The following is an 18,803-nucleotide window of genomic DNA, read 5'->3' on the forward strand; positions in this document are numbered from 1 at the left end:
GCCTTTAGTGGCAGTTATGCACCGGACAGATCTCATGATTGCTGGACGACCCTTTTTGTCACTGCGGCAAAAAATAAACGCCTCATACTCTGTGTCAATTAAACTCCAGCGAGTGATGCTGAAGGAGGAAGAATTGTCCTTCCGTCAGCTCTCTGGGGCTTTCTTCAACGAGTCAGAGACAACTGATCAAAGCTGATTTTCTCTCATCCATCTTCAAAAAACACACACACACACATCCAGACTGCTATGTATTAAGGGAGTACGGTGTGTGCGTGGGATGTAATTGTGTGAAAATGACTGATGGGCCTTGCAAGCGATGGTGTGACAAAGAAGAATGATGAGCACCTGTGTCTGTGTCTGTGTCTGTGTGTGTGTGTGTGTGTGTGTGTGTGTGTGTGTGTGTGTGATGCATTTATTGAATAGCGCGCAGGTCAGCATCCGTGTGACCTACATCCCTCTAGGTCTGCCTGGTCAGGACGGGACGTGGGGTGACAGCCGTGATTGAAAGACTGCGGTGCCCTGCGGGTGAGTGTGTGTGTGTGTGTAAAGACATAGACAAGGGGGGTAAATGCACACCTCAGAGTCTTCCATCTGTCCTTCTCCATGTTGTTCTCAGGACCTTCGCTCTCGTAGGATGCCACATACAATGCTGAAACCAGAAAAATAAAGAAACATTAGCATTTTATTTAGAATTTTTTCCCCCCACATTTGTCCTTATAGACTGTATTTTTGCAAAAATAAATACACATTTTAAACAGTTCTGATGATGATATATATTGCTGAATAAAAAATAAAAAATAGTGCCCGAGCATGGTCCTGGTGCGCTCCGGCAGCACTACACCTATGGTCGGTACACTTCAATGTCAGAAGATTTGACAGAACTCCTGTCTATCTCTGATAAGACAGCGAGAAGAGCCGGAGTCAGTGACACGCGACTTTGAAGTGGATTAAAGGAGACCCAAACCATCAGAGCTGAGTCCAGGAGGTGATAACAAGGTGGGGGTGGATTTAAGGCTTAGCAGGAGAAAAGTCATTCTGATGACTGGAAACACTTTGTCAGTCCACAGCAATACACTACTTTTACTGACGGTAACGGTAGCAGCTGCTTGGATGTTCACTTCATGTAGAATGGGTAATAACTAATCATATCAAAACTACCGCATTTTCTAATTAAAAGTCTAATCGTAGATGTCCCACATTTCCCTACATTTTTTCATTTTACAAATGACTATATTTACATTGCAGTAGTCATTACAAACTGCGGGAGTTGCACTTTTGTTCTCCTTCATTTATAAATATTAATAGCACCTAAACAATGTTAATCCTATGCACTTTAGCATGACTCATACTCAAAAATCCTTTAAAAAATGCGTACTTATGGAGATTACATCTTGTGTCATATTGGTAGAAAGTGATAGCCGGATTTAAAAAACATATTTTACTATTTCTTAAAAAAGTGGGGTTAGGGTTTTTTTTCAAGTTCCTACATAATTAATTAACTGATAAACGTACCATCTTCGTTGAACACTGGAGCAGTCAGCAGGTACTGCAGGATCTTGCGATCTTTCTCAAACGGACACTCCACTTTCTTCCAGGCCATGAACTCACTCACTTGTTTGGCGAGTTCCCAGAATTTCTGATATAAAACAAAAAAAACATTCAGAGAAAATCGACATGTTCATAGCTCTATGCTACACAATATACAGTTAGCATAGGTATATAGCCTACTCCCAGTTAACTGTGGATAAAGCCTGTTGTTTCTGAAGGGCGAAAGAGGGGCCTATATGCTCAGTTTCAGGTTTCATGATATTTAATAAGAGTTGTATTTGTTTCATACAGCTGCAGCAGCTCTTTTCACCCAATAGTAGCGTGAGTGATACCGATGTCACGGAATAATGGAGGGGTTTCAGGCAGGGGGGAGTGTGTGGGAGAGAAACTCCCTCGGAAGGGAACTTTGGGATCTTAGCCTTTGCAGACCATTTACGTGCACTAAAGTCTATATTTCACACTACAGGATAGGGGATACGGCTCCTTGACTGTGATCTTATGTACTCTGTAAAAGTCATAACAGGGAATCGGCAGAGTTTCCCAGGGCCTTTTTCAGTGTAACAGTGAGACCAGTGGAAACACTCGAGTCTTTGGTCATTGTTCTGTGTTTGTTCCATGGAAACACACGTTACACACACACAGGTCTCGCTTCTTCTTTCTCTAACACTCTTTAGGGAAGTGGAAATAAATAGCAACAAACCCGTCACCATGTGTAGTAAATAGTGATGTTTTCTGACAATTCAGCTGTGGGAGGAATAAAAAGGAGAACATGTGTTCACGAGGGGGGGGGAAACCCCTCTTGGGAATTTTAATTTCAGTATACCTCAAAATTGATCTGTCCGCTCTTCAGCCTGTTGGCACATCCCTCGTTGAGGAAGTAGAGGTCTTTTATGAGCAGGCTGAAGAAAGGGATGACAATCTGCAAGACAACAGAAAGAGAAAGGGATTTAATTTTGCTGAGAAAATGCAGGGTGGTTTCCACATGACTCACAGGGGTGTCATCTCTATAAACATTGATTCAAAGAAAAAAAGGATTAAAATAGAAAAAGACGATACAGTTTGATATTAAAACCTTTTCATCAAAACTCACGGGCCTGTAGCAGCGAGTACTAATACAACCTTTAAAGAGGCCCCATTATGCTTTTGGGGTTTTCCCCTTTCCTCTATGTGTTATATAGGTTTTTTTGCATGTAAATGTTCTGCAAAGGCTAAAATCCCAAAGTCTCCCCCCCCTGCCTTAAACACCTTGATATCATTTGTTTACTTCAGTAACATAATGACATCTCTATGTAACACTTGTGCTTCTGTTGGCTAGTGTTTCAACACATTGTAAATCATAGGCTAAGGGGCGGGACATCACAACAGAGCCGGCCAGCTAACCAATCAGAGTAGACTGGGCTCTGGTTTCAGACAGAGGGTGAAATGAGGTGCTTAAAAATAAAGACCTTTTTGAACACTAAAGCAGAGAAACATGTCACAGTAGAGGCACACAATACAGATATGAACCTGAACATTTGAATAATAGGGCCCCTTTAATAAACAAACATAAATGACCTAGGCAAAGTGAGACTAAAATAGAGTTTTCCAGAAGAAAATCCCCTTTTAAGTGCCTGAACTAATACATTGCCACACTCATGCAACGATTCAGGCCCAGACATATACGCGTGTCTGGGCACTTAACATAGATGGAGAGTGAGGTGGGGAAAATGCACCCATTTACTTCACATTACTGTTTTTTAGAAATTGATCACCAAATGATCATTGTGAGAGTGATGTATTGATTTAAACAAAGTTGGAGTGGATACAGTTAACCTATTGTGAGTGAAGTTGTGTGTTTGAATGGTGAACAACACCTCCACATTTAAGAGTAGCCTTAATCATTTCCTTTAAAAGGGTTACCTTAAACCTCCTCCTGGGCCCTTAAATGTATTTTATTTTACATTTACAATTTTTGTCAATTGGAATATCTACATTGTACTTTTATTAGGTTTTTTTACACCGTCATTCATGTTTGTTGATCTGTAAAAACTGTAAAGCCCCCAGAGACAACTGGTTTTGTGATATTGGGCTATATAAACAACATTTGACTCGGATAGGGTGTTTTGCGTGCTCTGTAGGGACAGGATGTTGTTTACAAGGACATGCTAGTATGCATGTTCTAAAGACTGTTGTCATGCCTACACACACACACACACACAGGTCTGTACACACAAGTTCTGCTTTGGGAGAAATAAGAGCCTAGCAGGAGCAGAGAGGCAGTCGTTGTCACAGCTGGACGTGGAGGGTCTGGAGCCAGAGGGGGGGGGAGGTCTTGAGAGGTGGCCAAAAAGATATATTAGAGGAACTGTATATCTAAAAGATGGTTTGAACTGGTGATGAAATATGTTTTTCTTTTAGGGGTTTCGTTATAAGTAATTTGTGCGCTTTAAATACTTTCTCAACATATTTTGAGATATATGAAGTATTAAGACGTCTAATCATTACTGAGTTAGCTTGATAAAAACAATTTTCAGCAAAAATCCCAAAAATGTCACCGAAGGCTCTTGCAGACTTCTGATGAGCAGTTTTCGATCTTCTTTTATGAAACTGTTAGTTAAAAAGACCAAACAACACTAATAAGATGAACTTAAAATTGAAATATTCATTAGCTGCAGCCGCATGTCTCAGTTAACCTTTTTTTTTTGTATGTCATTAGCGTCTCTCTTGTTTAATTATTGTTACCTGATAATAGACTTCAGTAATTTTACAATTATTTTGTTGCCTTTTATAAAGTCTTTTGGGATCACTGGTTCTATTATTATTATTAATCAAAATCATTGTTATTATTATTATTACTGCTACTTCCTGCTGCCTTATGTCCAGAACACAACGTCTCTGTGTGTCAGAGAGCTTCTAGTATTGTGATTAAAAACAAGCATCAGTACACACTGTTATGTAACTGGGTTTAAAGGGCAAATTCTTCATTGTAAAATGTATCTGAGATCTGTTGCAGCTCGAACAAACATGTGATACTCCGGGTCTGCTTTCAGATCAGCGCTTCGGCATTTTGTTAAAATGTTATTTCAAGCAAATAACTCAACATAGCAACGAATGATTACACTTTCTGTCCTCGCAGTAAACTGCAGCAAAACAGGATGAATGGAGCATAAATAGTTGTGTTGTTCCTCTGACAAAGACAACATAACAGTGGATGCCAATAAGAGATCATAAGAGATCATAAACAAGCCCCTCCCCCCCTCTCTAGAGGTCACAAGGACGAGAACATGCCAGAATTCTTGGGAACTTTCCATTTCAGGACCTCAACCTCTGCGGTTTGTGTTTGCATTTCTGAGCTCCGAAATAGCATCCCTAACCAAGTTCAGGGAGCCAGATACATACTGACGGTACACTGTGTCTCTGTGATAACACACATACTCAACAAATGATGTACGAGGACGAGACTAAGCGCTTACAGGCTATTAACTGGTTCAAATACGGTCAGGGAGGCATCTCCAGAGGCCAGGGAACAGTATGTGATCTGGCAGCCGCCGTGTGTTCTTTTCCCTCCCTCGCCGAAGAGAACACAACATGTTTGATGAGGAGGAAACCAAGACCCAACTCATATCTTGACCCACTTGTAACGCACCCTCCGTGTCCCCTCGGAGCCACACTGTTATGTAACCGCTGTCCCTCGTCCAGCCGCTGCTGATGGCGTAAACACTATGGGAAAGCAGCTCCCAGACGATAACAAGGCCCAACGCTACGGTTTGTTTTCCTGCTCCGCCTTCCTTTTCTTGAAGATAAAGGCTGTGTGATAGCCATCTTACATAATTGTAATCAGCGCATAGTGCTCTGTCTGAAGCCGAGAGGTCACTTTAGATTCCTCCAGCAGCTGTCTAGTACTCAGATGTTATACTTAAAGAGTGTCTTTACTGGGACATGTTGACATGCTTTAATGTTCAAAAAGTGCTTCATTTGTCCTCATAATGCCTGAGCTGCAGCACCTCTTTTCACCCTCAATGTGTTGGAGCACTAGCCAACAGAAGGGCAGGTGTTACATAGTGATGTCACTATGCTAGGGAAATTACTACAATCAGGCAGGGGGGGGGGGGGGAAGTGTGTGGGGGAGACATTTTGCGGAACATTTACATGCACACAAACCTATAGAACACACTACAGGAAAAGGAAAACCTCAAAAAGCATAATAGGGCCCCTTTAAGATATTTTTAAGATGATGTCCCCCAGCTCTTAAACACAAGCAGTGTGTGTGTGTGTGTGTGTGTGTGTGTGTGTGTGTGTCTCACCTTCTCTCTGCTGCTGTTAGCGGTGATGGACCTCTGTGTGGCTCCTCTCAGTGCTGTTCTGTAGTTGTAGAAATTGCTTGAAGGGTCCATCTGGTGCTATGGAGGGAAGAAAAGAAAAACAGAGTCAGTTTGAGATAAAGCAAAAAAACGTTTTAGAAGAGCCACTAAATGAGGAAAGGAATCAAAAAGCTCTCAACATATTAAGCCGTTTTTTATCCCGTTGAAAGTCTTGGTTTTCGGAAAACTTCAATTTAAACTGTGCTTGCTCAAAGCCTTAGTGTTGTGACAGAAGCCTGTTGGAGCTTCGTGATGCAGGAGAAAGACAATGCTACTACTGTGACCTCGAACAAACTGAGGAGCACATTAACTCCCTGCAGCCATTGCAGAAAATGACCACTTGGGACAGAATGTTCAGCGTTCAACTCAACTAGGACGGAAGAGGAGAGTTAAAGTAAATCATCAAAGGAGTAAAGAGATGAGGAGGTGTGTGATTGACAGAAGCAGAGAGACAGAGATGAACTCCGGTGAGACATGAGGGGAACCTAAATAACCGAGTCTGTGAAAAGAAACCCAGCCTGACTCGTCTCAGCCTCAGATCTCTTCTTTCAAAAGAACGACTGATGTCCTACTGCGCTCAGAGAGCATCTCCCCTGCTGTGTCTGTGGATTCTCCTCAGGTACCAACACCCTCAATGCATACAAACATACATATGCATAGAGCATGGTGGAAGGAAAGGTATCACGTACAATATGGTTGAGCGCTGGCCAATAGGAGCGTGAGAGTTACGAGGGGATGAAAGCAGAGGAAACTCGACAGTGTTGATCAACCTATGTGAGCTCTATGTGAGTCACAGTCACATCTCTGCTCTCCCACTCAGATCACTTGTATGTTCCCCTACTGCTTTAACCGTGTTCATCTGCCATTATCATTGCACTTAACCAAACAAATGACTGCCAAAAGAAGAAGCTCGCCCACACACTCACACCGTGGTTAGTCATCAGTGTTGAAAACAACCAACCACGGCGTTGCTAGTATGTGTGGGCATACAGGAGAAGTGACAATTGGACAATTCAAACTGAAAAGAAGATGACATTAATGTTGAAAATGCAACTGCTTTTTATTTATTTTTTAAAGCAAACTTACTTCTAAGATGTCAAACTTGGCCGTTTTGATTTTACTCCATGTCTTCTTTAGCCGAGACACAGGACTCATGTTCATCCCAGCTGCAAGATAGACACAAAAAGAAGAAAAAAAAAAGGACAATGAGAGCGATATCACACATTCAAGAACACACCCTAACATGATCGCATGAACACATGTTATTTTCCCATTGAACCAGACAGACGCACGTCCCCCCCTCTCCGCCCTTCCTCCCATGTCAGTCATCCTTGAACATCCCTTCACCCCCCCCCCCATTTTCTTTTATTTCCCACTGTTGTTTCTTCTGATGCAGCGAGGCAAAAGGCCGCAGGAACAATAGAGTTAACACACGCCTGGTTTCCCCTCCAGGCTCTCTGCTTCCCATATGGTAATTCTGTGTGTGTGAGGTTTAGGCACCAAAGGTCACCGCCCGAGCAGAACAACACAAAACAACCCTCCAGCACACACAAAATAAGTCCTATTCACACAGAGAAATATAAAACCATACACCGCTAAATCTAATTTTCTTCCTGAACCCATTCAACTTCCCAGGAGACACTTTGAGTTGGACATAACACTTCAGAACAGCACAGGCAACATTTCAGATCATTTCATGCCAGGAAAACGGCTCCATTTACTCACAGACACTAGTGTGTGTGTGTTGTGGACAGGTGTGGGGTGTGATAGTCGCCCCGCTGGGACCCACACTCCCCTTTATGGGAACAATAATATACCGTTTATGTCTTCTCCTTTTCAGCACCAACACAATGTTGCAGAAGCAATCAAGAGACACTAACAGTGGGTATCTTTTAATATTGTATTTTAAAAAAAAGAGTAGGCTAAGCCCTTCCAAATCTACTGTTTTTCTTTTGATACAACTTATCGCTTCTATAGATATCAATACAAGTGATGGCCAATTTGAACCTGCCTGTATTCCTCTTTTCGAGTATGTCACATATTCTCTATTATTATTATTCTACAAATTAAACATATTTTTATGAATGTTGGCCAACCGGAAACTGCCTTTAAAAAGTGGGTAAGTCATATACTGTAAAACATTTGTATATACATTTGACTAAATTCTGGATGCATCATTTCATTTATTCTACCAAGCCACACACAGTTTCCGTTTTTTTCACCCAAGTTTTGATATTTTTCTCTAAACTAAAGGCTGTTACTGATCCTGGCCTGTGATGGGTTGGGTCAAGAAAAAAAATCTGTTTATCTCTTGCTAACAATAAAAGAATCCAAGCAGACTTGCTCTTCCAAGAGCCAAACACAGATCAGTCTGGCTAAACCCAGATAAAGGTGCGGTTCATTAGCTTACATAATTTGTGCGAACTAACCCTTTAATTAGATCCCAAACACATCCTCTAACCCTGGTGGTTCCCTGGAGGTGGGTTTAGCCTGTGGCTCTCTTTCTATCTCTCTGGGGAGAAGGAGAGAGGACAGCTGGCACTCCAATATCCTCTCCTCTCCCTCAGTCCCTCCCTCCCTCTCTCCCTCCTCCCTCGTGGGCTCACTCTTTCTGGTCAGTGCTGACCATCTGCCTGTATGGTTTGTTCTGCGTCCACTTCCAGCTTCAACCCCCTCCCTCCCTCCCCCTCATTGATCTGGACATACAGGGCCTCCCCCCTCTGGCCTGAGAGGATGACCAGATGCCCTGTGCAGTAAACCCTGGGACATCCCTTGGATCCCCAGAGCACGTCCTGCAGCGAAGTCTCTAAACTGTCTTAAGGTGCTTTTGGACTGCTTGGAATATGATCATGTTTAAGGTACATTTTAACACACATTTACGACTCAAAGCTGTTAAATACAACTTAAGAACCCTTTTTCTTTTGAGAATACAAGGCAGCATGGGGTGAATAATCGTTACATACATGGTCATTTTGTGGGTGATGTATTCCTTTAAGTAGCTTTGGCAAAGGTGAAATTAAAAATTACTTTAAGGTTTTACTTCATCACTAATAATTATCCAGCCATAAGTCTAATTCAAAGTTTCCAAGAGGACATATTATGCAGTGTTTCCCACATCATTTGATTCTATTTGTGGGGGCACCGCACCCCACCCCGGCAGGAAACCTATTCGGGTGGCCCACGCATCCACCACCCCCTCAAATAACAAAATACATGTGAGTTCATGGCTACTGTAGCAGACAACGTTCTTGTTGCTCTGTGTTGCGTTGTTAATGAGTGACACACCGGAGTTGAGGATCTGTGGGGTTTATTCTCCCAAAAATATAATTTACAATTTAGGCATTTAGCAGACGCCTTATTCCAAAGCGACTTACAATGACCAATTACAGGGACATTCTCCCTGGAGTAACTGAGGGCTAAGTGACTTACTCAAGGGCACACTATTGGTGGTGTTCCAGGCTGGATTTGAACTCGGAACCTTCCGATCATCAGCCCACCTCACTATCACCAGGGATTACTTTATTTATTTTTTATGAGATCTATTTGTGGTAATAATAATAATAATAATTTCAATTTTTATCGCGCCTTTCAAGAGACCCAAGGACGCTTTACAATGGGAAACAAAACAACAATGATATTTAATTGTGGCGGCCCGCCACAAATGAATCAATGTATGGGAAACACTGTTATGCTCATTTTCAGGTTCGTATTTGTATATTGTGTCTCTACCGTGACATGTTTACATGCTTTAATGTTCCAAAAGTTATTTATTTTGCTCACACCGCCCAGTTTGCTCCGATTGGTTAGCTGACTGGCTCTGTTGTGATTGGTCAACCATTTAGAGATGATTCAACCCTTAGCCTATCATGTAGAATGCGTTCAAGAGCTAGCCAATGGAACCGTGTGACTTACACAGTGATGTCACTATGTCACGGATGTAAAAATAGTTCAATGGAGGAGTTTCTGGCGGGGGGGGGGGAAGTGTGTGGGAGATAAACTCCCTTTGGAAGGAACTTTTGGATTTTAGCCTTTGCAGACCATTTACATTCACACAAACCTATATAACACAATACAGGGAAGGGAAAACCCCCAAAAGCATAATAGGGCCCCTTTAAACAAATGCTGCTGCTGCCTGTCCAACTAAACCCCAAGTATTAGTCACTTGCTGACCTCACAGTACCCATAATTCTCAGATGCAGTCTGAGTGAATATGTGTCTGTAAGCAGTGGAATGCCAACGGCAGAGGCCACAGAGACAAACAGACAATTATCTGCATGAAGTGCTGCAACGTTCCCTCTGTTTCTGAGCCTTACTAATATCATTAGACTCAAGTACATTACGTTCGTTATGAGCGGTTACTGCTACAAGGGAAGGATAAATAGCAGACATTCTAAATGAACAACAAATTGCATTTGCACAGCTGATCTAAATCGCTGATGTCCAGATAAAGGAACACAGATCAGAGGGAACAAGTGCAAAGAACAAGTCCTATGGCCCTATTTCATGGGAAGAAAGAAGAACACAACTTACATATGATGGCCATGAGGGAGTTAAAGTTTCCGATGTTGAAGCATTCACGCGCCACGTCAATGAAGAACTCCATGACCCGAGCTCGGTGCTTCTTCTTCACGGGCTGTTAAGAAAATGAAGAGCATTGGAGAACACTGTCTGGTAATTGTTCTTTTTCTTATCAGCTTGTTTAATAAAAGTGTGGTTTGCTTGTACTTGAAGATACTTTTGTTAAGGTTTGCTTTTGATGTATTGGACGTTTTTGTGGCAATAATTTCACTTTTACTACCCATTTGATGCTAAAACAAGCAATTTATTGAAAAAGAAAACATGAACTGGTTCCAGTTTCTTTAATGTGAGGCCGTTTTCTCAGTTTGAAGTAATATAAGTGTTGAGGTCGCCTCTAACACTGGAATGACTCGTTTATTTCCAGAAAAAAAAGATTAACAACAACTTTGATAATAAATTAAGCATTCAAGTCAATTATTGAGGAAAAAAATGCCAAACATTTGAGTTTTGCGCTTCAGTCCTCATGCATAGCGCTGGGTTGTTTTTAATTCAAGAGTGGGGTTGGCCTCATGTTCATTACTCACCATGCAGATTTCTGTAGCCACCAGATAACTGAGTCTGTTGAACCATTCCACATAAGCTTCCAGGTTGCTGGCCTTCTTGTGATCACTGAAGCAGCTCTAAAACGACAACAACAGACTTTTTAATTAGCATTTTAGCTTGTCGCAAAGCATGAAAAGTGATGAAGTGGAAAAAATAAAGCTGATATCTGCTTTTTTTCCCCCACTACCCTCAGTGAATGCATACAAATTAAACTATTTGGCTAGAAAGACCTGTAGCCAATCACGGTTAACTTCATGCTGCTTCTATACGCACAATAGTGGTCAATGTTATTCACATTATGCATGCTGGTCCTTTGTGTGGATTCCTCTTGATCCAATTCCACACATTCCTCTGGCCTTACGCCACTCGCCAGTGGACACGTCAATTTTAACACACACACACAGTTATTCCTGTATTTTCCAAGTGGCTCGTTGCAATAGAAGGAAGGCTAGCCTGAGGCACAAAGGCAGCCTTAACCCCCCGTCACCTCACTTCCAAAAAAATGGGGGACTGTTGCCTAGCAGCCGAATGCCAGACAAGAGAACCCCACGGCCAGACACACACATTAAGAAACGAACACGCCCCTTCCCTAAACAAACGCTTGGCAGCAGCGGTTGCTAGGAGATGAGGGCGCATGCATGCACATCCAGCCGCTGGAATGATTTTAGAAAATTGTCGGTGAGGTGTGTCCGAGTGTGTGTTTCTGAACGTGTGTGAAGAGCGGATATTTGGTCTGCTGCTACGGTCTAGAAATCCGCTGCCCTGACTTTGACCTGTGCAGGGGCCGATCTGTGTGTTGTGTAAACGTTACATCTGTCTGGAACAGAAACTAGGCCGTCTGTCTTCTAACCCACATCAGGCGCAGATTGATCAGGTCTGCACACAGGATTACAGCAAAAGGAGATTGCATAACTACTGATCCGTATATACTCCTCTTATCTGCCGATTTGCTGATAGAAAAGCATGCAGACATTACCTTATCGTTGTCCAGAGGGTCTTTCTGGACAAAAGCCTGAACGAATTCTTCAGGTCCGATGTAACTCAGTCTCTCCTGAGAAGGAAAGGAACAAATATTTAGTTTGCCGGATGATGTGGCCAAAATCTTTTATCCTGATATAGGTAGATTCTTAACTGGATAAGGATATAGATTTTATTTATTTATTTATTTATTATTTATTTATTTATATATATATATATAGATATATATATAGTATATATATATATATATATATATAGATCTATATATAGTATATATACTATATAATCTATAGATATATACTATATATATATATATCTATATCTATATATATCTATATATATATATATATATATATATATATATATATATATATATATATATACACAGAACACAGAAATCGACAACATCTGTACTGTGTGCGTCTACTGTGACATGTTTACATGTTTCAATGCTTAAAAAGAGCTTTGAACGTTGAAATGTTAGCCTTTGAAGACCTTTTACATGTAAAAAAAACCTGTATAACACATTACAGGAAAGGAGAAACCCCAAAAAGCATAATAGGGCCTCTTTAAATCTAAAGTAAATGTTCTGACCTTTCTGCAAAACCAAACATAAAACAGTGTGTTTCTGACAGATATATCCAAGAGAATGTGACTAGATTACATACTTATTCAAGCACCGGTAATTATGCTACATCACAGGATTTCGTATTGCATATGCTTTTTTTAAACCCATTTTTCTCACATAAGTAAGTTTCAAAACTAATAGGAGTTCATCTTAGCTTGAATTTTTGTTTTACAATGGAAACAAAAGTGCATGGGAACATGTAAATTAGGAGTAAACGTTATACATCTCGGTAGACAACCTTGATGTTTACGATTGACTGATTTGTTTTTTCAAAGACAAGCTGACATGTAATGAATATAAAGCTGTGGTCAACGAAAGTGTTTAAAATCAATGCTGTGGTAGGTCAGACGTGGGAGGAACTGTGGCGTTCGGTGCCCCTCGACGACCACACGGATTTCTAAACCATCATTCATGTCAGCTCTCCCGTCTCTCTCACATGTTCTCATCTTCAGCATTGACTTATTCTCTTTGCTACAAATGTCTATATGAGTTTAAGTCATTGGTTTGACAAATCATAACAAATAATTTAGAGAATGGATTTTAGGACGAGGCAGATGAAAATAGGTGTTGTGGGCCAGGACAGGCTCCATAACATGTTTCTGTAGATCAATGGGGATTGTCCTTGACGTAAGAAAGGAAAACAAAACATTGAAATTAAGAATATAAAGACTCACCAGTTCTATGTGTGTGAGCTGTTGGGCCACAGTGAATGGGTCGTTGCAGATGGACAGCATGTCTCTCTGGGTGGCCGCTTGGGGCTTCGCCTTAACAGCCGTCAGCCGCTCAGCAGCCGTGGCGTTGATCTTGACCAGCGCCTCCTCGTACTGGCTGAGCACCGTCAGCCTCCTGATCAGACCCTGGCTCATCTGACCGACCGCCTTCCTGTAAACCTGGTGGATGGAAATAGTTGAAAAGGTAAAAAAATCTGTAAGAAGTCAAGGTAAGGAGCTTCAAAAGTTGTATTGATTAACTCAGGCCCCAACATATTCCCTGATGCACACCTTCAGAAATGGTTATTGATATTTCCATAAAGCTTCAGCATATCAAGGTTCCTTACTTGACAACATTCTTTTGATCTTTGAGAAACCCTATAGTACCACAATCTCTTAATCACAATATTAAGATGGGTGTAGGTCTGAAGCGCAATGGAGACATTTGAACAGGTACAACATTCAGTCACATGGCTGCAAACCGGAATGGTTAAATGCCAATTTATTTCCGGGGTTCTATGAGAACAAGAACAAGTGTTATATAAAGTGACCTAAACCTCCCGTAGCATGCGTGCGGCCACTTTGTTGTGCTCAGCTGTAGGCATTTAGGTTAATCCCTAACCACTCATCTTTGGCAGAGAGTGATAACAAGCTCACTGGAATTTACAACGCTCCTGTTGACTACATGTCAGCAGAACTAACTGAGGCAAGCTTTCGGCCCAAACCGCAGAACGACCCTCAAAATCAGACGCCTCCAGAATTAATTTTGGCTTTTTGTTCATGTACAGGGAGGGTCACTCACAACGTTATGCCTATTCCTGCTGGCCACATTTAGCCTCTCGTCTCAACACGTGGCAAAGGGGGGAGGGGACTCAGAGCCCTTGCCGTCCTATTTTGAACCTCGAGTCCAAACTGACCACGATTAGATGATTGTTCCCTCACTGACAGCAGTTGCGAAGTTGGCAAAAAGAGGGAATAAGGACATGTGTATTTGATTATGTACATTTAGAAGAGTCTGTGTGTTATTGTATGTACTTGGAGGATCCTGTTCATGGCCTCTTTCCACACCACCGGTATGTGCTGCTTTTCTCACGACCACATCCCTCCTCCCTCAACTTTCTGTCAAATCAGCCTCCAGGATCTGGGCTTTACAAACAAGACTCTATTTCAACAGGGTGGGTAGAAACACAGCAGGGCATTATAATTGATGTGGAGGCCCAGAACATTGTCAGCATCAAGTTTGAAGAGGAGCTGTCAGTGGGGAAAAATGGGCGGGCGCTCATCACTCTGCGGGAAACAGCCAGGGCAGGACCCTTTCTGAAATTCACTTCCCAGGGCATGACTAATGGATCTGTCTGTGTGGTGCTGGGGCTGTGATAGGTGTGATGGAACATGAACAGACACTTTTGCATGTCAGCCAAGCAACTGCAGCTCTGTGGATATTGCATTTTTGGAAAGGGTTGATTGAAAAAGCACTTCACAGAGTTAAGAAAAATGAAGCTGTGGAAGAAAAAATATCTGATAGTAGTAGGCGCCAAGACGGATTGGAGATCAGAGAGAAAACATCTAAAACATTTTTAACAAAAACCAACTAAGGATACTACTTAAGACTATTACGAGTAATGTCATTTATTTGAAGTTATAATTTTTTCAATAAATGGATTAAGTATTAAAAAATGGTTTACATTTAAATGGTGACGACCAAGTCTTTATTTTGCTCTTTTTTCGACCAACTATCTAAATTCAAATATATTCCAAGATAATCCAAAGAATGTACTAGAAAAAAAGCCAATCCTAACATTGGAAAAGCTGTAATCAAATTAAACAATTAATCTGATTAAACAATCAGAATTGTCAGTTTCTTTGTCAAATTTTCTTCTGTCTTTCAACCAATGGTTTTGGTATCAGATAACTCTCCTTTGAGTCCTGGAAAAAGCCAACTGGCAGTTTGTAAAAAAAAAATGAAAATACTTTATTTGATTTCTTTAATCAATAACTCGTGGAAGACATTAATCATGCAAACATTCCCAAACATGTTCTGGTTCCAGCTTCTCAAATGAGAGGATTTGCCTCTTTTCTCTTCTTTTAGATCTTGGTAATTTAATCATCATCTTTGGTTGTTGGAACTTTGTCAAATAATCGTAAATCAAGGGACAGATTAAAATATAATGAAAATAGTTGCAGCCATTGTAATATAAGTGTAAACACTGTACCCACTCAGCTAAGGCTTGACCACACCCACAGTTGGTCAACAGTGAGACAAGCCACCAGTGGAAACCGCTCCAGTTACCACACCAAAGTCAGCCATCTGCCGAAGCTTCTGTCCCCGCCACAAACAGAGAACGTGCCAGGGTCAGATATATATAGTCACCAATCTTGGAGACAACAGCCCGTCTGACATTTCTGAGCAGAGGGCTTCACACTTGTTCATTAAAACTATTGGCTTTACGGATGAGAGTGCCTGGTAGGGGCATGTGGTTCCCTACGCTATTGACCCTGGCAGTGATCCTGAGATGGCAGACGGCTGCTCAGTACAAGTCACAATGACTGAGTGTGTGGTTGCATCCTGCCATCATATAGCTGGAGGTCCTGTTTTCTTGGCTACATGTTTTTACTTCCTGTGGAGTTCCACCTAACCCACACAAAAAGCCTCACTGTTTTTAGCAGGTTAGCCAAGCAGCACTAATGAACAGATAGTAAAAGCTGCAATGAAGGGAATTATCTACAAACACATCCCTGTTGCCAAGACATGATCAGAAAGAAATACCACCCAACCGCCTACCAATGATGCATTGGCATGTAGCATTCGGTTGCTTCAAGTCCAGGTCCCTTCTCAAATCATTCAAGCCAAGTCAACGTTTCGTAAGCAATTTGCAAGTCATGGAGCTCTCTGAATGCTGACTATTTTGAGTCAAGTACTTGTTTTTCATCATTTAAGTCTACCATGAGTCATAATACTCAAGCCTAGAGCTCTGGAAAATGACCTTAAGTAAAAGAAAGGAATCTGCCTCAATGTCATTTATCCACAGTCCAATGAGAATGTAGACTGTGTTATTTTTCTATGTGACAGTGCCTTGGTGTTCTTAAATGGTGCCAGATGTTTTTGGCTTGCCAATGTTGGCCCTCGGCGACTTAGAGGCAACGTCCCACCCAGGTAAACAATAAAGTAGTTTTTTATCCTTTTAGTTGTTCAAACCTAATCAATTATTTTACCCTGAAGTTGATGTTCCTCAACACTTCGAACAAACCGTGGCACCTGCCATGAAATGGTAACGTGCATGCACGATTTGTCATAAATACAGAAATGCCTTGCATCAACTGTGCCAGGCATGCACACTGGATTTATAATATGGGAGCTGTTTTTTTATAATAAAGCAGAAAAAATAACTTAAAAACTGCACATTTTGAGGGAAGGCAAGAACCCATAACCATCAAATGAGGTCAGATGAAGATCACGGCACTTGTTTTCTTCTTGACTGCTCCTTCCCTATATATCCAACCACATCCATAATGACAGTCTTGCAACAGAGATCAAGGTCCTGGAATGTTTTGAGTGTGGTCTGGACACGACTCTGACCAGATGTTTGGGACATCTATTCTGGACTCAAACCCTTTCCCAGAGCGCTGCGGTCAATGCTCTTAAACGCTGTACTAAAGACCTGCTTACAGTTGGACATCTAGGTTTTCTGTGAGAAACATTGAAGCAAATAAGTTCTGATCACACTGTTGGACTGTGCCATGGCGTTCACACTTTCCAGAGCAAGGAATCATGATTTATTATCATGGGGTTTTCATCTACGGATATGCATGACAACTTTACATGCCTTAACTTTTGCTTGTAGCGATTTTGTCAATGTTCTTTTCTTTCTTTTAATGGCATAAGTCAAAAGTTCTGTTCATTCAAAGGGCAGCATCCACATTGGTTAGGTTTCCCACACAAATTATGTATTGACTGTCCAGACTTTAAGGAAAGCTCATGCTTTCTTAGAGATCACACAATTGGGCAGTGTGAGAAATTATAGCCAAAGGTATTTCACAATTCTCCTGTTAAACCAACTTTCTGGTTGAACTTTTAAAGCACTTTTCTTGCACCGATATGTGTTACATGTAATGAGTACATATAGGCAACTGTTTGGTTGCCATCACATTCATTTTAACCTACAACAAGCTGGAGATGTAAAGACTAAACCTGAATAAAGTGGAGAACCTAAAATACTGCAGATGCTTATTAATGACCTCCGAGTACATAGTTTGGATCCTCTTATCCCCATACAGTTACAGACCACTGCAAATCAATGGTAAAGTGGCCCTCCATAGACGATTGTTCAGAATATAAAGACACTTCTTGTTGCTTTTTCCCATAATGTGCAACCCATCTGTAGCTGAAATATCTAAACGCTTGTGAAAAAAAATGCCTGCAGTTATCTACACCATTACTTAATGGTGTAGCCATTGATTATTTTAAAACACCTGTGGCTTTCAAAAAATGTATGGATGCACTTAAACAAAGCACATGTTATCTTATTATGTTAAATTAACCGAGCATAAAATATCACGCAAGGTAAAGTACAGAGGAATCTTCCGCTACATGGCTTTCTGTTGCCTTGGGGGCAAGAATAGATTTTTCCATCAAAAGTCTCTTTGGAGTGGTGGTGTGAATGTCACCTGCAGCCAGTCTAGTGTGAAATCAAAGATGGTTTTATGACCAGAAAAAACACAGCATCTATGTCTTTGAGCATGACTGACGGAGAGTGTATTACTGGGTGGTGGGTGTTTTATGTGCAGAGGGGTATAACAGAGCAGACGTGGGAGCTGTTAATGTGTCCAAGTGTCATGTGAGAGGGGTATTGATTTGTAGATTAAATTGTGGATCAATACTACGGCTTGTACTATTGATGAGTCATGTGAAACCGGCATTAAAACTCTGGGGATGGGTGTTTTTCTTGTGTTGAGCCGTGGATGGGGGATGTCTATCGTAAGGACAAATGGATGTTTGTGTCTTCCATCACCACCCTCCCCCAAAGATAGACAAACTTGGTACGCATTACCGAGCAGAGCACAGCAACACGCGTGTGAAACCATCAGGACATGCTCTAAAACCACCCTGATTCATCATGACTAACCCAATAATATGTCTAGACTGGAGAAAAGTGAAGTGGGAACGCTTCCACTAGTGACACGGAGGGGAAAGAACATTAGATATGAAGTGTAATTAGAGTGGTAAAAGACGAAGACGGGTTGTGAAAACTCCCTGAGAAGTACAGAATAGGAAAACTTAAACAAGGATTTTTATTTGAGGGAAATTATTAGCGTATCCTGGGACCCAGTGGGATAAGACATAGCAGCAAGAAATAGTTACACCTGATAACCTTTAACACTTAAATGGTCATTCGACAGGTTGTGGTCCATGTGTAAAATGGGTATAATAACAGTGTAATTATGGTGCAATATGGGTGGTATATTGGTTTTACATGGGTG

General features: G+C 41.4%; 1 protein-coding gene across 1 annotated transcript in view; it reads right to left on the reverse strand.

Moving 5' to 3' along the window:
• The window catches only part of rasgef1ba (RasGEF domain family, member 1Ba), a 36,322-nt gene that overhangs the window by 3,133 nt on the left and 14,386 nt on the right, over positions 1-18,803 (reverse strand). Inside the window, exons 5-13 of the mRNA XM_034118165.1 lie at positions 13,290-13,505; positions 11,986-12,060; positions 10,991-11,086; positions 10,419-10,521; positions 6,975-7,054; positions 5,832-5,927; positions 2,372-2,467; positions 1,513-1,636; positions 577-649 (exon numbers count right to left, since the gene is read on the reverse strand). Coding sequence (XP_033974056.1) covers positions 577-649; positions 1,513-1,636; positions 2,372-2,467; positions 5,832-5,927; positions 6,975-7,054; positions 10,419-10,521; positions 10,991-11,086; positions 11,986-12,060; positions 13,290-13,505 — 959 coding nt within the window. The remainder of the gene's footprint in view (positions 1-576; positions 650-1,512; positions 1,637-2,371; positions 2,468-5,831; positions 5,928-6,974; positions 7,055-10,418; positions 10,522-10,990; positions 11,087-11,985; positions 12,061-13,289; positions 13,506-18,803) is intronic.

The sequence above is a fragment of the Trematomus bernacchii genome, unplaced genomic scaffold (assembly GCF_902827165.1).
Source record: "Trematomus bernacchii unplaced genomic scaffold, fTreBer1.1, whole genome shotgun sequence".
Taxonomy (NCBI): Eukaryota; Metazoa; Chordata; class Actinopteri; order Perciformes; family Nototheniidae; genus Trematomus; species Trematomus bernacchii.